The sequence below is a fragment of the Telmatherina bonti genome, assembly GCF_933228915.1.
Source record: "Telmatherina bonti genome assembly, chromosome: 16".
NCBI classification, from domain to species: domain Eukaryota; kingdom Metazoa; phylum Chordata; class Actinopteri; order Atheriniformes; family Telmatherinidae; genus Telmatherina; species Telmatherina bonti.
Genome location: NC_136614.1, coordinates 8,397,545 through 8,419,191, shown reverse-complemented (window position 1 = coordinate 8,419,191; position 21,647 = coordinate 8,397,545). Strand labels below are relative to the sequence as shown.

At 47.0% G+C, this 21,647-nt stretch overlaps 1 protein-coding gene across 3 annotated transcripts; it reads left to right on the top strand.

Annotated features, from left to right (window-relative positions):
* The first annotated feature begins 259 nt into the window (after positions 1–259).
* Positions 260–12,046, top strand: taf1b (TATA box binding protein (Tbp)-associated factor, RNA polymerase I, B). 3 transcript variants are annotated; one of them, XM_079255837.1, is made up of 15 exons: positions 260–381; positions 1,267–1,365; positions 1,602–1,689; positions 2,499–2,596; positions 2,669–2,761; positions 3,481–3,583; positions 3,778–3,937; positions 9,488–9,587; positions 9,706–9,853; positions 9,929–10,103; positions 10,197–10,234; positions 10,317–10,404; positions 10,643–10,713; positions 11,352–11,583; positions 11,655–12,046. In XM_079255837.1, the coding sequence occupies exons 1-15, from the start codon at positions 364–366 to the stop codon at positions 11,902–11,904; spliced, it is 1,761 nt and encodes a 586-aa protein (XP_079111963.1). In that variant the 5' UTR covers positions 260–363; the 3' UTR covers positions 11,905–12,046. The 3 variants fall into 3 exon arrangements, with proteins under 3 accessions (XP_079111963.1, XP_079111962.1, XP_079111964.1); XM_079255836.1 differs by having other exon boundaries at positions 3,478–3,583; XM_079255838.1 differs by lacking the exons at positions 260–381; positions 1,267–1,365 and adding an exon at positions 1,407–1,430 and having other exon boundaries at positions 3,478–3,583.
* The last annotated feature ends 9,601 nt before the right edge of the window (positions 12,047–21,647 follow it).

Genomic DNA, 21,647 nt, shown 5'->3' with positions numbered 1-21,647 from the left:
GGTCTTTCTTCCCCTGGTAAAATCTCTTCAGTTCTTAGAAGAAAAGAGGCCAGCAGGAATTAAAACTGGTCGGACCAAGAGAAGATTTGGGGGGTCGAGGTCAAGTTCACACTGACAAGTTGTAGTTCATGTTTCTGACGGCTGGTGGCAGCAGAGCCGCCAATCAGCCGGAAAACGAAGTTGAAGTACAAGAAGAAGAAGAAGAAGAAGAAGAAGAAGCAGCAGCAGCAGCAGAAGAAGCAGCAGCAGCAGCAGCAGCAGAAGAAGAAGAAGAAGAAATCTAAACATCCTTCAGTTCCACACGTTTTTCCGCTTTTTGATAAGAAATCAATCTTCTTGTTGAACTGAAACGCTTTTGTCGCCATGGACGAAGAAGAGACGGTAAATCTGCACATATCTGTTCATTCACTTCGTCTCTGCCGCACGCGCCAGCTTTCAGAAACACCAAACTCCATAAACAAGGTTTAATCTTCACATGTTGACATAAGTTGGTCTGTTTTGGACTAATCACGTGTTAATAGTTCTCTTTTAAAGATTTAAATTTGAAGTAGATCCTTGTAACTTGTTTTTCCAAGACTGAAACCCAGGAGCTGTTAAGCTAAAAGAAATTTATACTTGTATGTCCTTAATGTTTTAAAAAGCCTTGTAAGTTGTGCTATCTTGTTTTTCATAACTTTATTTTTGCCTCTTGTTTCTTGTTATTTGTTTTTTATGTGAAATGTTTCAAACAGCTCTCTACCAATAGTTTCACTTTGTTTATTCTTGTCTGTTTGCACTGTGACTTGTTTTACAATCTTTAAAAGTTAAATAAAAGGAGGGTGTTAACAGCTGTACCTGAAACGATTTAAGTGTCGGCTCTGAGTGAAGAAAAGCCTGTTTTCAGGTTAAGCTTCCTTTCTGACTGTCAGTTAAATGAAGCTGATTTTCAGGAAAACCTGAAAAGATTCCAGTTTTTTATTTTTTTTCATTTAATCTCTACTGCCAGTAGTCATAAAATAGTTTTAACTCTCAGTTTATTATAATATGGTTTTAAGTTACTTTTGTCTTGGAAGTTTTATTTATTTTATTTTTTTATTTTATTTATTTTAACAATTTTTTTCTGTCAGAAATATATTTATTTGTCTGAATTATGCAGATTTCTGTCAGGATCATTTAGATAACTTTGAAAAAAACCCCGAAAATTTGTATTTTTTTAAATTATTCGATCAGCTGACTGGTTTATACAGCTGATTTGCTGTGTGTGTGTGTGTGTGTGTGTGTGTGCAGGCTGGGTACAGGGAACCCTGCGCTCAGTGTGCATCGGTGAACTGGGGCATCTCAGATGAGGGTCATTTCTACTGCAGATCCTGCCACAATGTCATCGAGGTAAACACACCTCCATCTGAGGACTGCAGCACCTGATTGGACGAGAGTCCGTTTGTTAACTCCAGGTTAGCTGTAAGTTATCTCCAGGTTAGCTGTAAGTTATCTCCAGGTTAGCTGTAAGATATCTCCAGGTTAGCTGTAAGTTATCTCCAGGTTAGCTTTGTTTGCGTTGCCCTGCAGACACCCAGTGAGGATTTCCGTATGAATCCTGTCCTAACATGTTTACATGTCTCCAGAGAACCAGAGAGGTCCAGGAAACGTCCTTCGTTCTGGGCTTCAACAGGGTCACCACTATCGGCAGAGGGTCCAGAGCTAAAAAGCCGGGTGAGTGTTCCCCTCCTCTTCCTCACTGAGAGCCACCATAAATACATGTGAAGATTTAACCTTTAAAACTCAAGGCGAGCTTTAATCCACCTGTTTTCTGTTCAACTGCATGAAAAAGCCAAAGTTTTTTACCCCGCTGAGCATGCAGACATGATGTTTCCATGCAGACGTGACGTTTCCATGCAGGCGTGACGTTTCCATGCAGGCGTGACGTTTCCATGCAGGCGTGACGTTTCCATGCAGGCGTGACGTTTCCATGCAGGCGTGACGTTTCCATGCAGGCGTGACGTTTCCATGCAGACGTGATGTTTCCATGCAGACATGACGTCTCCAGCCTCAGCTGTCAGATTAAAATGATGTAAAATGAATGTATAAATAGATAAAGCACCATAGAAGCCACACTGTTTCCATGTTTCCACACGTCTTCCTGCTACTATCTACCTGCTCTCCTCACTGCAGCACCTCCACCTCAGCTGCATCCCAAACGTCTTCTTGGCTTTATTCCAGCCATAGAGGATCATTGTTTTCCTGCTTTTCTCATCACTTGTTGATCTTTGGCTGCTCCTGATTGGACGTTACCGTCAGTTTAAGCTCTCTGATTGGTGGAAAGTCTGACAGGAAGTGTCTTCATCATCATTTCTGGGGTCTCCTAGCAACATGGTACTGATGGTGATGAAGATGTGATGAATTGTGAATTGTGATCATTGTGGGTTTGCCACATTGAGTCTCTTAGTGAATGCTTCATGTTGTCACTTCTAGATTTGTAAAAAAGAAATGACGATGATGATTTTCTTCCTCGTGTTTTTCAGAGCGCGCCGTCGTATGGATGGTCTGCGAGGGGTTCCAGTTCATCCTGAAGAACCAGGCCGACGCTCTGCTCCGACTGGGAGTCAGTCCTCACTTTAAGGTCTGTTGCCGTCCATCCTCCAGGTCCAACGGCGTGGCGGAAGCGTCTGATCCGGTTCTCTGAATGTTTCAGGACGATGTTCTGTGCCAGCTGTGGAGACTCTACCTGCAGAGGACCCGGCAGGCGTACACCTCCAACCCAGTGGCCTCCTTAAAGTTTACTGCTGTTGGTGCTCATTTATTCTTTCATCTTCATTCATTTCAGATTTGAATATTTTCTTCTTTGACAAGTTTAAGTTTTTTTTATTTTTAAATGAATAAAGTTAATTAATTATATTAAAAAGGAATAGACAAAATCCAGAAGGGATTTGTTTGCAGATTTTCAACAAACTAGAAGAATCAAGTGCTTGATAAGCTTTTGCCTTATTAATATTTTATTTAATATTCATTATTAATATTTTATTTTTTCTGTTATGAGCCTTCATGTTCAGACATTAGCGTGTTTATGTTCGTGTGTAACTACAAATGTATTTTTTCTTATCTAAATGGTGTCATTTTAAAAATTCATTTACTTTTGTTTAAGCTTCATGTTTTCTTTTATTTTCATGTTTTTACCTTTTGTTGCTTTATTTTGGATTTTTTTAAAAAATTTTATATAGAAATGTTTTTCCTTTTAATTGATTTAACTTTTTATTAAACTAGCAAATAGTTTTATGATTATTATAATTGCCTTTTAAAGCTGTATTTGAGCCCCCCCCCCCCAGTGGTTGCTGGGATTGACTCCAGCTTCTCCGCCACCCTTAACTGGATCAAGCATTCTAGAAAACAGATGAATTAAAGCAATATTTGGTATGATTTTGTACAAAAATAAATGTACCATGAAACTGAAGCATTGTTCCTTCCCCCTCCTCCTCCTCCTCTTCCTCCTCCTACCCCCTTCAGCAGGACTTGGACTCGGACTCGGACAGTGCCGCCGCCTCGTCCATCATGTCAGCCAGTGCGACAGACAGGGACTCGAACCCGCCCAGCACCGCTGGTTCCGACCCAGGTGACCCCTGTTTCAGTAGTTTTGCAGCTTTTCTCAGAATGAAAAGTCGGTATTCTGTAAAAGATGTGAAATGTTTCCGTTTTAACGTGAAACTTGGCTGAAATGTTTCTGTAAACACGGATTGGGTGTGAGATGTGCTCATGTGAGCGTTCAGGAGCAGGAACTCCTCCTAAACGTTCCTCTCTGACCATCAGACAGCGGCAGCGAGTGGTCGGCCTCCACCAGCGGCTTCCGCCGCCTGACGTCCCGCAGGAGGCGGAGCTGCAGCCTGATGACCATGACCAAGACTCTGGCTCTGATCCACCTGGCTCTGGTCTGGAGCCGCGAGGCGCTGACGCTCAGTGACCTGCTCAGGTAACACCTGCACACACCTGGAAGGAGGAGGTTGGGTTTTCCCAGTTAGTTTCACCAGTTTGGGTGTAGCGCCGGAGCGTGCACGTGTGGCCTCCGTCCAGAAACGTGCACGTTGGGTTGGCTGGTGTCGGAGTTTGTCTGTGTGTCTGCAGACTGTCTGTCTCTGTGGTGGTCCTTCCTCCCCTCAGCCGTCAGAAAACACACCTGCAGGTCGGCACCCAACAGTAAAACGGTGAAAAGAGGATTTATTATCTGATCAGCTGATAAATTTATTTAGATTGAAGTTCTGAAACTATTCTAATGAACTTTCAGGTTAATATTTTAATGTAAGTTCAGCTCAGCTTGATCTGAATTCAGCGCTTTACTCTGAAAATCCAACAAAAGTCCAGAAAATAAAATGTTTTTGTATGAAATATGTTTAAACTGATGTTTATAAAGTGGAATTGATCCTGCAGTAACGTCCACGGAGTGGAGTCTGGTATCGAACCTCCGGACTCGGTGTGAACTTCCTCTCCTCTGTGTGACCTGCAGGATGGACACTGTTCTGGTGGTTCCTCCTAAAACACTGAAATAATAAGTAATAATTATAAATCAGATCCTTTTCCAGATGAAGGAGTCTTTATTGTTGTTCTTTATTTAGAATAAATGAAATGAGCAGATGGAAACATAGAATGGAGCCAAAGAGAAAACTTTCCACCTAAAACCAGTTTCTAGTTCAGCCTGGTGATCCATTTCAGTTTATAGTATTTTACGCCAGGTTAGCCGGGCGTCTCGGTCTGACGGGGCAGATCTCCCACCTTCCTTTGCTTTGGTTTGTGTTCAGACTGCACCAAGCGGCCTGGACGGCGTAGCTGCTCGCTAAACTTCCACACAAACCGGCTTATCAGGGAAAAATGACAAATATGCAGGCGGATGGTTTCTTAGGGGGAGTCGCAGGATTTCTTCTGCTTTCGGCTTCTTTTTCCTTGTTTTTGTCGACACAACGAGTGTTTCGCTGATCAGGTGCCTTACTGTGGAACCCTGCAGGCGGATTCCCAGAAGCTGCGTTTATTGTGAGGAAACTTGTCGCCATCCCGGCGTCCAGCAGCACATCAGACACTTTTCTGCTGCCGGTTCTGTGATTCAGGACGGGAACCTGCAGGACGTCTGCTTCATGCAGCATAGAGAGGATCAGACTGCAGGGAGGGGGTCTACCGGTTCAGACTCATTTTTACTCATTTTTTTAAGTCAAATAAAACTTCAGGTTAAATTCTGCTTAAAATCAACCTTCAGATATTTTTACTGTGTTGTTTCTGTTTTTTATTATAAATAAAACCGATGATGAAACAACATGAATCACATTAAATATTAGAACAAATAAAGAAAAGTGATGAAGGAGGGACGGGGGGGGTTGGGGTTATTTAACCCTTTCATGCATGAATACAGTATTTGACCTCTACAGACATACGCAATGATGCTTTTTTTGTTTTTTAGTGATATTTAGAATTTATCATGATTTATGATTTATTTTAATGTATTCTATAAAATATTTATAAAATTGTAATTATATCATGTAAATATATACATATAAAATTTAGCCTTTCCTGTTTATTGCAAAGGCAAACTTGCATGATTACATTATGTTTAAATATATCATATTTTTGGGAAAATCAAATCGAAAAAAATCTGGATTTTTTTGCTTCACAATTTTAAAATCAATTTTTTGTTTAAAAAAAAAATCAATTTTTTTAAATAAATAAAAATAATCCATTACCACTTTTTTTGTAATTTTTGTTGTTTTTATTGATCTTTTAACTCGTCTTCTTGGGCGTTACAGCAGCAGAATGATGGTCTGGTTACTGTGTTGTTTTTTCCTCATTGAAATGAAGGAAAATGACAAGCAAAAAAATAGTTTCATACATTTTTTGTTTATAATCTACAAAAATCAGCAATATGGAAGAATTGTGAGAATTGCAATTTAAATCGAATCGGCACCAAAAAAATCGGAATCGAATCGGGACAAAAGCGTATGGTCACAGCCCTCATATATTTATTAATTCTCCAGTGAGACGAAACATATTGGATGACTCCGATTTATTTACGTCCTCATTCCTGGATAAGCCAGAACAAAGCTTGTAAATACGCGTCCACTCCATGACCACTCTGCAGGAAAGGGTTAATGCCTTGCCGTGCGGGTCGGGTTGCAGGTTAGACGTAAACGGGTCAGGTGTGGTCATCGTAATGCGTGTGGCCGCGTTCAGGTTGGTCAACTGGACTGGTGCAGGAATCTGGAACTGGTTTGTTTTTCCTCCCAAACCATCATCTTCATCACTTTCTTCTTCAAGCTTTATTGCAGTTTTTAGATTCACATTCTGATTGGTTGCTGGATAGTCCGTTTGCAGGCTGAGACCGCCGGCTGTCAAGCGGACCGCCGCCAGATGACTGGTTCTGTCCCGCCGTCCGGCTAAAGCCGAGCCATCGCAGCTGCAGGCTGAACGTTTCAGTGACAGCAGAAAGTTTCTGCTTAAATAAACATTTTCCTAAACCTGACTCGACCAGCGGAACCGAAGCGGGAAGTGTGGAGCTGTGGCGGGACGAGCGCAGGCCTCCATTTAACTTCCTGTTTTCTGGATGTGGGCGCGTTGCTGCGGAGACGCACCTTTGGCCTCTCCTGCCGTTTAGTCATTTTTATGGCACATAAAAATGTCCTGCCTTCAGGTCTGGTCAGACGGGCCCGTCCTGCCTTCAGGTCTGGTCAGACGGGCCCGTCCTGCCTTCAGGTCTCGTCAGACGGGCCGGACTCCGTCCTGCCTTCAGGTCTCGTCAGACGGCCCCGTCCTGCCTTCAGGTCTCGTCTGACGGGCCGGACCCCGTCCTGCCTTCAGGTCTCGTCTGACGGGCCGGACCCCGTCCTGCCTTCAGGTCTCGTCTGACGGGCCGGACCCCGTCCTGCCTTCAGGTCTGGTCAGACGGGCCGGACCCCGTCCTGCCTTCAGGTCTGGTCAGACGGGCCGGACTCCGTCCTGCCTTCAGGTCTGGTCAGACGGGCCGGACCCCGTCCTGCCTTCAGGTCTGGTCAGACGGGCCGGACCCCGTCCTGCCTTCAGGTCTGGTCAGACGGGCCGGACCCCGTCCTGCCTTCAGGTCTGGTCAGACGGGCCGGACCCCGTCCTGCCTTCAGGTCTCGTCAGACGGGCCGGACCCCGTCCTGCCTTCAGGTCTCGTCAGACGGGCCGGACTCCGTCCTGCCTTCAGGTCTCGTCAGACGGGCCGGACCCCGTCCTGCCTTCAGGTCTCGTCAGACGGGCCGGACCCCGTCCTGCCTTCAGGTCTCGTCAGACGGGCCGGACCCCGTCCTGCCTTCAGGTCTGGTCAGACGGGCCGGACCCCGTCCTGCCTTCAGGTCTGGTCAGACGGGCCGGACCCCGTCCTGCCTTCAGGTCTCGTCAGACGGGCCGGACTCCGTCCTGCCTTCAGGTCTCGTCAGACGGGCCGGACCCCGTCCTGCCTTCAGGTCTCGTCAGACGGGCCGGACCCCGTCCTGCCTTCAGGTCTCGTCAGACGGGCCGGACCCCGTCCTGCCTTCAGGTCTCGTCAGACGGGCCGGACCCCGTCCTGCCTTCAGGTCTCGTCAGACGGGCCGGACCCCGTCCTGCCTTCAGGTCTGGTCAGACGGGCCGGACTCCGTCCTGCCTTCAGGTCTGGTCAGACGGGCCGGACTCCGTCCTGCCTTCAGGTCTGGTCAGACGGGCCGGACCCCGTCCTGCCTTCAGGTCTCGTCAGACGGGCCGGACTCCGTCCTGCCTTCAGGTCTCGTCAGACGGGCCGGACTCCGTCCTGCCTTCAGGTCTGGTCAGACGGGCCGGACCCCGTCCTGCCTTCAGGTCTGGTCAGACGGGCCGGACCCCGTCCTGCCTTCAGGTCTCGTCAGACGGGCCGGACCCCGTCCTGCCTTCAGGTCTGGTCAGACGGGCCGGACCCCGTCCTGCCTTCAGGTCTGGTCAGACGGGCCGGACCCCGTCCTGCCTTCAGGTCTGGTCAGACGGGCCGGACCCCGTCCTGCCTTCAGGTCTGGTCAGACGGGCCGGACCCCGTCCTGCCTTCAGGTCTGGTCAGACGGGCCGGACCCCGTCCTGCCTTCAGGTCTGGTCAGACGGGCCGGACCCCGTCCTGCCTTCAGGTCTCGTCAGACGGGCCGGACTCCGTCCTGCCTTCAGGTCTCGTCAGACGGGCCGGACCCCGTCCTGCCTTCAGGTCTCGTCAGACGGGCCGGACCCCGTCCTGCCTTCAGGTCTCGTCAGACGGGCCGGACTCCGTCCTGCCTTCAGGTCTGGTCAGACGGGCCGGACCCCGTCCTGCCTTCAGGTCTGGTCAGACGGGCCGGACTCCGTCCTGCCTTCAGGTCTGGTCAGACGGGCCGGACCCCGTCCTGCCTTCAGGTCTCGTCTGACGGCCCCGTCCTGCCTTCAGGTCTCGTCAGACGGGCCGGACCCCGTCCTGCCTTCAGGTCTCGTCAGACGGGCCGGACTCCGTCCTGCCTTCAGGTCTGGTCAGACGGGCCGGACTCCGTCCTGCCTTCAGGTCTGGTCAGACGGGCCGGACCCCGTCCTGCCTTCAGGTCTCGTCAGACGGGCCGGACTCCGTCCTGCCTTCAGGTCTCGTCAGACGGGCCGGACTCCGTCCTGCCTTCAGGTCTGGTCAGACGGGCCGGACCCCGTCCTGCCTTCAGGTCTCGTCAGACGGGCCGGACCCCGTCCTGCCTTCAGGTCTCGTCAGACGGGCCGGACCCCGTCCTGCCTTCAGGTCTCGTCAGACGGGCCGGACTCCGTCCTGCCTTCAGGTCTCGTCAGACGGGCCGGACCCCGTCCTGCCTTCAGGTCTGGTCAGACGGGCCGGACTCCGTCCTGCCTTCAGGTCTCGTCAGACGGGCCGGACTCCGTCCTGCCTTCAGGTCTGGTCAGACGGGCCGGACCCCGTCCTGCCTTCAGGTCTGGTCAGACGGGCCGGACTCCGTCCTGCCTTCAGGTCTGGTCAGACGGGCCGGACCCCGTCCTGCCTTCAGGTCTGGTCAGACGGGCCGGACCCCGTCCTGCCTTCAGGTCTGGTCAGACGGGCCGGACTCCGTCCTGCCTTCAGGTCTCGTCAGACGGGCCGGACCCCGTCCTGCCTTCAGGTCTCGTCAGACGGGCCGGACCCCGTCCTGCCTTCAGGTCTGGTCAGACGGGCCGGACTCCGTCCTGCCTTCAGGTCTCGTCTGACGGGCCGGACTCCGTCCTGCCTTCAGGTCTCGTCTGACGGGCCGGACTCCGTCCTGCCTTCAGGTCTCGTCTGACGGGCCGGACCCCGTCCTGCCTTCAGGTCTCGTCTGACGGGCCGGACCCCGTCCTGCCTTCAGGTCTCGTCAGACGGGCCGGACCCCGTCCTGCCTTCAGGTCTCGTCTGACGGGCCGGATCATTCCCATCTCAGCTCCGTTCTGCAGCTGCCGGGAAACTCAGACTTTATTGATCCGTCAAACTTTATTTGGTTTTTATTGTTTTTTTCCTGCTGAGTGACGAAACGACGTGTTTCAGGCTGGTGAAGGACGGACACGTCCCGTATGTCAACGCCTACGAAGACCTCCCGGAGGACATGAAGCTGTTTGGGAAGGATGCTCTTCTCTTCAGTGTGTTGGTCAGTGTGTGTGTGTGTGTGTGTGTGTGTGTGTGTGTGTGTGTGTTTCTCTTTGGTCTGTTGCTTATCAAAGCTGGAAGTTCTGCTGTGTGAACGCGGTTCTGACCCGTTTCTGCAGAGCATCCCGTCCCACCACACTGTGCACCGGGAGGCTCAGGCTCTGGTCCGGTTCCTGCAGCTTCCAGCGTTTCCTCCAATCAGCCGGGAGACGCTGCTTCACCCGGTGCTGCTCAGCCTCCGCCTCCTGACCGACGCCAACCTGCCAGGTAACACGCCACTGGTAGACCTGTAGACCCGGTACCGGTACCGCTCACATGGTTCTGCTTCCTGTTTCCTGCCAGACGAACTGCACAGGTGGGTGTGCCGGCTGATGGACCGAGCTGGACTGGCCAATCAGAGGTGCTTCACCGTCGACCCAATGACACATGGCGTCCTGCCGCGGTACGAGGTGCAGACCGCCGCCATCATCATCGTCACCATGAAGCTCATCTTTGGCCTGGATGACCACACCGAGTGGTAGCTCCGCCCCCCCCCCCCCCCCCCACACACACACACACACACACACACACACACACTGCTGCACCTGTGTGACGCTCTCCTGTCTTTCAGGGATTTATCCAACCAAGCGAGCCGGCGGGACGACTCCGGTTGGTTCTGTGTTTATCAGAACTTTGTGGAGTTGGATCAGAACCTCCACTTCTCAACCTTCCCTGTTGTTGTGGCTCACAGGCGACCAGTTTAACCTGAGGAGGTGGTACCGGGTGGTGCAGGCCGCTCTGATCTGCGCCCAGCAGAAGAAGGACCGGGATGTCGCCAGGTGAGACGTCTGTGGACCAGGACCGGTTTTGCTTCTGATCTGCAGGACCTGGATCTTCCAGGTGTTCCTGTGTTCAGAAAAAAACAGAACTGGAGAGAAGAAAAGTTGTTTTAACTTTTCTTTGTTTAACTTTAGTTGACACTTTTGACTTTAGTTTTAGGTCCTGGATGTGGTCCTGCAGGTCCACCATCTCTGTAGAACCTGATGTTTGTGTATCTTCTGTCTCTGTTGTCGACAGGAAGCAGTGGAAAGCAAAGAAACCGATTTTCCTGAGCAAGGAGGAGAAAAACCCGGTCCTGAAGAGGAAACGTAAGGACCGGGTTTCACCCTGACGGTTTGCAGACGTGTGACCTCGTCAGACGGTTTTTCTCCTCGTTTTATGAATAATTTGTGGCAGCTTGATGCTGACGCGCTCGTTCCTCCACAGTGGTCTGGTTAGCAGGTCAGCTGACTTGTTCATGGAGGAGATGGTGAAAATGTATTTCTTCTTCTTTACACGTTTCTGTCTGCAGCAGTAGAACTTGGAAGTACTTCTTTCCCACCAATGTTCTCCTGTAAATGTGATGGAGTAGTTATAAGTTGTCGGTACCCACCTCTGCCTTCAGTCACATGATCCATCTTGTCCTGACCAGCACAGGGTTCACATCCGGCTTTCCTTCCAAACTTCGTCTCTTTCTTCCTTTAAAATGAGAAGAAGAACCGCATCAGGACCAACATCTGGGTTCCTGGTGGAGGAACTCAGACTGGACCTGCTGGCGGATGTGGAGTCAGGAAGTAGAAACGTTGTTCTGTTGTAGAGCTTTGTGGTGACTCCTCTTCGTCTCAGAGACGTCCCTCTGGTCTCATCTTCCTCCATCAGGGAGGAAATCCCAGGAACCATTCTGGATGGTTGGGATCGTGACCCTGAGGAACCGCGGGATGAACTTGATGTTTCTGTCTGTTTGCAGGAACTGCAGAGCAGGTCCAGAGGTGCTTTGAGAAGCTGTCCTCATGTCCAGCTGGCGTCCAGGACATCAGTCCATCCAGCTTCAGGTTCTGCTGGGGGGACAAAGAGGGATCAGACGGTCCGAGTCTGCACCACATGAGGCTGGACAGAGTCCTGACCCAGAAGTCTGGAACCCTGACTCCCCAGAACTCCTCGTACTGGCACCCAGCACTTAAATCCTGCAACACGAATAGGTGAGTCTGTCGGAGTTCAGGTGTGTGACGGATCAGCAGGAAGGTCTGAATCCGGATTGCTTCCTCTGCAGGAAGTGCAGGAGTCACTACTCTGAGGTGGAGGCCTCGCTGCCGTGCTCCTTCGTCTGGCTGCTGCAGCTCTTCTCCTTCATCCTGGACGTGCAGCCTTACTATCTGTATGAGGAGGTCGTGGATGTGGAGCGGAAAGTGTTCTGTGCCAACAACGCCCTGCACCCAAGAAGAAAGAAGGCCAGGAGAAGGACCGAGACCAGGACTGGAACCTCAGCCGGGACACCGCACAAAAGTAGAGGAAAAAGCTGAAGCTCCTTCCTTAACAGCAGGAAGTCTGGTTCATTTCCCAAAGAGACAGAAAGAATTTATTTTTAAATACCTGCAAACTTCTTCCCCACTGCATCTTTATCAGCAATTGAATGAGGTTTGATGAGAAGAAAGGTTGTCTTTGGAGATGTAGAGTCTCATGGCTGAATGAAAGAATGAGGTGAAGATGTGATGTGAAGGCTAAATAAAATGTCTGCTTTGTTTTTACACCTTTTTTTTTTTTTTTAAAATAAAACTGAGTGTATTATTTACAGAATTCAGAGGGAAAAGTTGAATCTTAAACTTAGCTGGGAGTCGGTGTTTGAAGCGGAAGAGCTGCAGTATCAGAAAATGACCAGCAGGGGGAGACGTAGCTTCACTGATGTTGCAGAGCAAACAGGAAGTGATCACATTTCCCAAACTTACTGATAGTTTGTCCCGTTTCTGTCAAACAGTCCAGATGTAACCTGCTCAGGAGACCAGAACCTCTGGAAGGTTCTGGTCCTGATGCAGGATTTTATTTCCATTTCAGTTTGACTTAGCTTGTTGCTTCGGTTTCTCCTGCAGAGCAAGAAATGAAATCTGAATCAGATAAAGCCTGTTTGCAGAACGAAGCATATCCTTCCAGCTGCTGTTGTCATTACCAGGTAAATTGACGATGTTGGACATGTTACCATGGAGATTGGAGTGTATCCATGATGCAAATGGGATGGTGCTGCGTTCACTTACAGTATGTTAAATACAGAATATTCTGACTGATCAGACTTGACCTTTAGCTGCAGAAGGTTTAATGTCTTCTGGACTAAAAATGCATGATGGAAGGAAGATCTTTGCATGTGGGAGCAGCAATCCTAACAAGCATCATACCAAAACAACAGGAAGTAACTCACCGAACAGTTACATGGGAGATGAAGGTCCTGCTAGTTTCCCTGGAGATGAAGGTCCTGCTAGTTTCCCTGGAGATGAAGGTCCTGATTGTTTCTGTGGAGATGAAGGACCTGCTAGTTTCCGTGGAGATGAAGGACCTGATTGTTTCCATGGAGATGAAGGACCTGCTAGTTTCCATGGAGATGAAGGACCTGATTGTTTCCCTTGAGATGAAGGTCCTGCTAGTTTCCCTGGAGATGAAGGTCTTGATTGTTTCTGTGGAGATGAAGGATCTGCTAGTTTCCATGGAGATGAAGGTCCTGATTGTTTCTATGGAGATGAAGGACCTGCTAGTTTCCATGGAGATGAAGGACCTGATTGTTTCCCTTGAGATGAAGGTCCTGATTGTTTCTATGGAGATGAAGGTCTTGATTGTTTCTGTGGAGATGAAGGACCTGCTAGTTTCCATGGAGATGAAGGACCTGATTGTTTCAGTGGAGATGAAGGACCTGCTAGTTTCCATGGAGATGAAGGGTTAGAGATGAACATGGAAAGAGATATTAATCCGTCGTAAAACTGCTCAGGTTTACTTATTTTGCTCTGTCTTTGCACATTTCCTCATCAGACATGACTTTCCTTGTTTTCTACTCTGACGCAGTAACACACATCTTCATTCTGACACTTCTCCATGAATCTCCCATGTCTCGGCTTTCTGTAGAGACCAGAATTCTGCATCCAGCTCTGGTAGTTGTCAAAAAGTTTTATCATTTTAAACAGGAGACAGAAAAAGTAAGCCTTGTCAAGATGAGGTTAAAATTCTCAGGATGGTTTACGATAAACTTCTGTCTTTGTGATGTTTGTGGGAATAAAGTATTTTCCGGTTAATCTCTGAGTTTGAGGAGCAACCATTTGTGTGAACAGACTTGTAACAGAACCAGAGTCCAGGATCTGGTTTTTCTCCTGGAGGAAAACCTCAAACAGGCAACCAGCTGTCCACACTGCAGATTTTCCTCCTGCTGCTGCTGTCAGACAGCTGATAGAAACATCTGGAAAGTTTCCAGTTTTCCTGCCAGAAGTTCCTGGAAAGTCGGAGTGGAATCCAGTTCCATGAAGCCGACGGTCCGGCGCTGCAGTTCTCCTGCCGTTCAGCAGCAGCTGTGACCACGACATCTGCAGGATAAACCGAAGCAGTTTCCCTCCAGCAGGAACCTAACGTTTAAAACCTCCTGAAGGTTTTAAGGATTGTTCATAAAACAATCTGTGATTTATTTATATCTGATTATAGAATTAGTTTTTTGTTTGCAGTAAAAAAAAAAAAACACTTCAGAATTTTTTACTGAACATTTTATTTTGTCTTTTATTTATCAGGTCATTTTTATTTATTGTGTCAGTCATTCTGTTTATTTGTTTGCTTCTTGCAAACCTTTTCTTTTTTAATGGAAAATTTCTGGGGTTTTTTTAAACAGTGATGTAAACTGGATCCTGCAGATAAAAAAACCAAACAATCATTACAGAACAACAAAACATTTCTTCACATCTTGTTTTCGTGAGAACGTGAAATTTAAAGGAAACATTTCAGTGATTTAAGTGAAACTTTGTTGTTTTGTGAATAAATTTGTTTGATATTAAAAAGCTTTTTAGTCATTTTGATTTATTTGATTTTATTATTAAATGTATTTTATATGAAATAAAAAAGCAGGAAACATCGGTATCAGTTCGTTAACGTACAAAAGTTTTTTATTCTGTCTGAAAAATAATTCAGTAATTTATATTAAGAACAGAAAGTTGTGTTTATTCCACCGTCAAGCTTCAGTTTGATCTCGTTTATTGACGACATCCTGGTGAATTAATCAGGTTAGTCTTCTGTCCAAACAGAAACGCACCGAAGGCGACGATGCGTTTGTGTTTGTTGTAAATAATTGGAAACAAACATTAGATATTAAAATGTTAAAAATATTTTTTTTAAAACAGGATAGTTTTGATGTTCTCTATTTGTTTTATTTATGTGTTGCAGTTGTGATTTTTCTTGATAAAAGAAGAAGAGTCACTTTTGAAAAGTATGAAAACAAATTGTTGGGTGTTTATTTATTTATTTATCTATTTATTTATTTATCAGATATTTTGGGGGCTGAATTTGGTAGAAAAATTAATAACAGTCCTAAATTAAATCTGAATGGTTTTAATGATTAAAAAAAAGACATTTTTAATTAAGAAATGTTTTTTTTAATTATAATTTTTATAACTGTTTTTGCTTTGTTAAAAAATGATCAGCTTTTAGTTTCTTTGACTTGTGAAAATGTCGCTATAACCTCACAAACCATTTATTTTTAACTTATTTTAAATTTCTCAATTATTTCTACAAAGTCTTTTCATTTCTTCATAAACAAATGAAAATAAAATATTTTAAACATATATCTTTACTTCTTCAGAAACCTCTCCAGCCAAAAGGAAAAAAAAACTAAATCAGTTTTTTTTTCCAGAAAATTCCACTTTTTGTAAAACTGTCAAACTTCTCTTCTGTTTCCAAGCTGCAAAAAACAAAGTTTATTTCTGTAAAACTTTCAGTTGAAGTCTTGTTAATAATATAAATAGGAATAAAACATTATTAAACTAAAATCAAATGAATGTAAAATGAGAAGACGTGTTTGAACATCACAAATAGGCCAGACATCCTTTTTCTGTCTGGCTGTGTGAAAAGATCCTGAAACGTTCCATTTTCAGACATTTTCTCTGAATCCCATAAAACTGAAAGAGAAGTTTATGGTTCAGGATGTGTTGGAAAATTCTGTCATTCAGGCCAAATTTTCACTTCCAAGCTTGTTAGAAATGGACAAACTTCTTTTTCTTTGTTTACTGAATTTATTCCGTTAAAATTTGACATTTTTCATCAAATCACTGAGTGTTTCCTGGAAAAATACAAATAAGATTCTTTTGAATATTACTTTATGAAAATATTAATTTATTTCAGATTTAAATTGAAATGACTTAATTGGTTAAAAATGTTTAAAATATGACTTTAAAACAAACATCTGAGTGAAAAGAGCGGCTGTGTGACAGGCCAGATAGGAGATGTTGAATTTATTCTAAAAAGATGGAAATTTCAAAATTTAGTGTGATAAAATATGTTTTTATGAGTTCTTAGAAGCACATGAACATGTTGGATGTGGATCCTGTCGAGGACGTGGAGAGCCAGCCGTGAAGGGATCAACTGATTCTGCAAGAACTGATTCTGCATCTGAGTCCATGGAGCACGCTTAGAGAAAATCTTTCTGTTTCCATTATTAAGTTATTCTGGACCAAGATGAGTCCTTTACCACATAATAAACATGTTTCTGGAGCTTCATATTCCAATCAACCAAAATATTTCCAGGAAAACTCACGAGGTTGCTGACCAACACACCTTCAGGTGCGATCAGAAAAACCGTTTTCAGCACAGAGAGACGGGACCCAGATCTCTGCCTGCAGCACAGAGAAGGCTTCGCGTCACTCCGCAGCGCTGTGGTGCCTCCTGCAGGTGGTGGATCCATCACATGTCCCGGACGGGATCAGACCGCACCGTCAGTAAGGAACAGGCTCTGTGTTCTGCAGCCTTCATCATGTCAAACACTTCATGAGTATTTCCTCACTTCAGCTCTGGATAACATTAAAAATGATCTATGTGATGTCATAGATCCTTCTACATTATTAAAAAATAATTGAAGCTTTTAGTTACAGAAACATCTGTCAGTTCAGTTCCTGATCTTTGGAGTATCTGCTGCTCCAGACCAGCTTCAGGACCAAGCAGAGGAAACCTGGAAAAGCCTCCAAGGTGTTAGTGTGTGGATGTGGAGAGCAGCTGGGATTCAGACCCTTCATGACAAACCCTGCATTGTTTCCGCCCCTTGAAGCAGGCAGTGCGGTGTTTTTATAGCATCCTGAAACCAAACAACCTAAAAATGATCTGACTTTTGGACTTCCCAGATCCATGTAGCGCAGACTGGATGATCTGACATCCTTTGACCGATCATCGAGATTTCTCCTCAGTACTCTGACGTCTTGCAGACTCAAATATCAGCTTTATTTTGTTTGTTTGGACAAACCAATAGCATCTGTGACGTTTTCATGGTCTGAACCTGAGCAGAACAAGCAGACCAGGATCTTCTGAATATCACATGTCAGAAGTGCACAGAGACTTATCAGATTTGATCCCACTGAGGCGTGTCCGGTGGAAACCAGCTGTTTCACCCCATCAGGACCAGTATCCGGCAGGTTTGGATGTTTCCCTGCAGCAACACACCTGATTAAAGTGGATGGGCTTTTTATAAACTTGTTGAAGAAGTGTGTTGGAGAATGGAAATATTGAGTACCTGCAGGTTCTCGAGGACCAGCCTGGTCTAGGTTCTTCATGGCAGTCCAGTCTACAGAAAGACTGCCGGGACGTCCAGGTGGATGGAGCAAAAACATTAGATTAGTTTAAATAAGCTCAACTCATGTATTTCTGACTTTTTGCTGAGTAACTACAATCTTTATAAGTCAAACCAGAAAGCTGCTGCGGCTTTTATCACCCCATGAGTTTTCCTTTAGTCCATCCATCCATCCATCTTCTGCCGCTTATCCGGGGTCGGGTCGCGGGGGCAGCAGCCTAAGCAGGGAAGTCCAGACTTCCCTCTCCCCAGCCACATTTGCCAACTCTGCGGGGGGATCCCAAGGCGTTCCCAGGTATAATCCCTCCAGCGTGTCCTGGGTCTTCCCCGGGGTCTCCTCCCAGAGGGACGTGCCTGGAACACCTCACCAGGGAGGTCCAGGAGGCATCCTGACCAGATGCCCGAGCCACCTCAACTGGTTCCTCTCGATGCGGAGGAGCAGCGGCTCTACTCTGATCTCCTCCCGGATGACCGAGCTCCTCACCCTATCTCTAAGGGAGAGCCCAGCCACCCTGCAGAGGAAACCCATTTCAGCCGCCTGTATACGAGATCTCCTTCTTTCGGTCACGACCCACAGCTCATGACCATAGGTGAGGGTAGGAACGTAGATCTACTGGTAAATCGAGAGCTTTGCCTTCTGGCTCAGCTCCTTCTTCACCACGACAGACCGGCGCAGAGTCCGCATTACTGCAGATGCCGCACCGATCTGTCTGTCCATCTCACGCTCCATCCTTCCCTCACTCGTGAACAAGACCACGAGATATTTAAACTCCTCCACTTGAGGCAGGACCTGACTCCCAACCCGGAGAGGGCAATCCACCCTATTCCGTCTGAGGTCTCAGATTTGGAGGTGCCGATTCTCATCCCGGCCGCTTCACACTCGGCCGCGAATCACTCAAGTGAGAGCTGGAGATCACGACCAGATGAAGCCAACAGGACCACGTCATCCGCAAAAAGCAGGGACCCAATCCTGAGTCCACCAAGCCGGATCCCCTCAACACCTCGGCTGCGCCTAGAAATTCTGTCCATATAAGTTATGAACAGAATCGGTGATAAAGGGCAGCCTTGGCGGAGTCCAACCCTCACCGGAAACGAATCCGACTTACTGCCGGCAATGCGGACCAAGCTCTGACACCTGTCGTACAGGGACCGGACAGCTCGTACAAGGGGGTCCGGTACCCCATACTCCCGGAGTACCTCCCCACAGGAGTCCCCGGGGGACACGGTCGAATGCCTTCTCCAGGTCCACAAAGCACATGTAGACTGGTTGGGCAAACTCCCAAGCCCCCTCCAGGACCCCAGAGAGGGTATAGAGCTGGTCCACTGTTCCGCGACCAGGACGAAAACCACACTGCTCCTCCTCAATCCGAGATTCAACTATCCGGCGGACCCTCCTCTCCAGGACCCCTGAATAGACCCTTCCAGACAGAAGTAAAGTCCTAACCAGCTGAAGTAAAGTTATTTCCAAACCTTTAACCTTTAAATCCCAACCAAAACTTTTCTCTTCATAAAACCCTCAACATGTTTTATTTCCAGCTGAAAACTCAACATTGGAGGCATTTTAGCTAAACTGAGAGGAATGAGAGATGCCCACGAGGGGAACATGGTCCGTTGGCATTTATTAAGGAAAATCTGAAACTCTGGAAAGACTAAATGATGTAGGTGTGGTCAAAACGTCATCTTATAGAAGATGTGCACTGACACACTGGACTTCACCTTCAGCTTGAACATTCACATTAATGCACCGCTACGATGTGGAAGATCAGGCTAAAAGCTGGACGTAACTGATCCAAAACACTCAGAAAACATCAGTCATTCATCTCAGATTCATTTAGATTCAGAAGCTGTGAATTTACTTTTCCCTCCTTAAATCCGCCAAGGTTAGTTTAGTTTGGCTTGTATCGTTAATATCATGACTATTTTCAGCATTTTGGGTCTTCAGTGTCTTTGAGGGGATAGAAAGACTTGTGTAAGATTCTGACATGTTTGTGTGTCATATGTCTGTATTTTCCGTAAATGTGGAAGATTCTCTTAAACCACGGAGAAGTTGAGAAAACCCAGAACAACTTGGTTTTGTTTGCTTTTCGCTGAAGACGGCTGCATCTTGCTCGATAAGCTGGATTTCACACAGTGGTGTGTTTTTCCAGTGTGCTCTGGTAGAGTTAAACATATGGAGACCACATGTGATCGCTGGGACAATCTAACAGCTTTGCTGACCGGAGGCTTTTTATCAGCGCTGATTAACACGTCCACGTCCTGCTGGAGAGACCGAAAACAGGTGAAGCTCGGCGTTTCTTCGTTCATTCTGAGCAAAACTTTGTAGACAAAACGTCTCCACACACAGACAGTTCCCATGAAAGCTTGTGGAATCAGTGAAACCGTCCCACCTGAGTGACTTCTGAAGTCTTTTCTTGTTTACATGCAGCCTGCAGGAAGTCCTGACACCGTCCAGACCGTCACCAGATGCTCATCCGGTTTGTTCTGAACACCGAGCTCCAGTTTTGCTTCCAGTTTTTCAGCTCAGCTGACTTCTGAGCCTTCGGCAGGAGTTTGCAGCTCAGTAATATTCACGTCTTTATTTATTTTTTATTTCCCACAACAGTGCTGTGATGCAGGTAGGAGTGTGTTTTGTGAATACAGACCCACGTCTCCCCTCGAGCGTGATTGGCTGCAGGTTTTTTACTCACTTCATGCTGCAAGAAGCTGAGCTCAGTCTTTGATTTCTTCCTGCACAACTCTGGGAGTGTTTTCTGCCTGGAAACTGTTTTTATGGACGAGCGTTTTCCTTTTTTCACTCCACAACCTCAGTGAACTTGGAAACGAGAATGAACTCACGTCACCCTGCCTGCTGCCAGGTCCTGCTTCTGCCCCAGTTTCTGCCTCCGCTCTGAGCTGCAGAGCTCACGTTCAGCCTGGGAAACAAAGCTGTTGACGTGTGCGGTTGGCGAGCCAGCCGCCGCCGCCGCCACTGCCAGGTATGCCGAGGCCAGCAGGTGACGTGTGGGAGGAGGGGTCTCCTGTCAATCAAACCCAGAAATGGGAAGCATCACAAAGAGAGTTCTTTGTCTCCAACAGGAAGTGGAGCTCCACCACCCTCCATCACCTCCACCTCCGCTCATGTGTTTATCCATCTCACCATGATGATGATGATGATGATAATGATGATGATGATGATGGGGACTCAAGCTGCACCCCACAACCCCCCTGCAGCATAAAGGGTTAACAGGCAGATTCAACAAAGGAGTCTATGCCGGGTTGGCGTGTGCACAAGTGGGGGGAGGAAGATGGTGGGAGGGAGAGCCTGGCTGCCTCGTAGCCCCGCCCTGAAATTCTTCACTGAAGAGGCTGTTTACAACCTCGATACGTAGGAGTCCCTGGGTTCATCGTCCTGCTGGGGAGGGGGTGAGGAGGCTGGAAGATGGGAGGTGGGGAGTCACAGACAGGAAAATGGTCCAGGAAGAAGACAATAAGGCAATATCGTGAAGGCCTCCAGAGCTGCCAGACCTGAGCTGTCTTTGTCTCACCTTCTTTCTTCATTTCCGTCTTTATGGACATGGAGAGCGCACGTGACTGATGCGTGGGGTGCAAACAACGGAATATCACTGCAGCTAGAAACAACAACAACAACAGGAGAGCCCAGTGCAGTGTCCTGGAGCTGCAGCAGATTTCCCGTCCTGCATGTAAACTCAGCCATTCTGTCTGCAGGCGGAACCGCAGCCGTCTCCCATCAGGGAACAAAACACACTTTGCATTGTTGTCACTCGTGTTCAGTGTTGCTGACCAGCGCACGAGCTGCAGATGATTCACACCCACCTCCTACCACACACACACGTTTACTAAGGAGTGTTATCAAATATTCACACAGAGAAGAGAATTAAAATGTTTTCTATGACTAATTAATATGTAATATCTGTTACTTAAATGTTTCTTAAATAGAATTAGCTCACATCAAAAAAGGTAAATATTCCCATGATAGGTTGCAATCAGAATGTTTTACCTCCATAAAAGGGTTTTCAGATCATTTTTATAGTGATTCATAAATAATGTCATATTGTTATTATTGCATATTATCCCCAAAGAGAGGACACAAAGCCACATTACACACAACAACCCATGTATTAATTACTTATCTAATATACTTGATAATAACATTAGAAGTATTTTAAATGTGATTAGTTAGTTGTATGCACAGTAATTGATTGGCATGTATTTAATTCATGTAAATTAAATGATAAATGTGTGAGAATAAAGAATTCAGCTGATATTTGGTGTAAATGGATCAAACCGCGGCTGACTGGGAGCTTAAAAGATCCTGAACGGACTCCAGGGTTTTATTCTCCTTACTTGTTCATCGTTTATCTTTCTTTTGTCACTCATTGTGTATCTGCAGCCTGTCGCGCGCGTCCTCGCAGGTCTCGCGGGCCCGCCTCGCGCCTGTCTGCTCCCCAACCTTTCCCCCAGATCGAGCGCGCGACG

What these genes read in the sequence shown, in the direction of transcription:
- taf1b (XM_079255836.1), top strand. An exon ending in CCTCCTTAAAGTTTACTGCT is followed by an intron (nt 2,762 to 3,477) that starts GTTGGTGCTCAT and finishes TACCCCCTTCAG; the next exon opens with CAGGACTTGGACTCGGACTC. An exon ending in AAATCCTGCAACACGAATAG is followed by an intron (nt 11,584 to 11,654) that starts GTGAGTCTGTCG and finishes CTTCCTCTGCAG; the next exon opens with GAAGTGCAGGAGTCACTACT.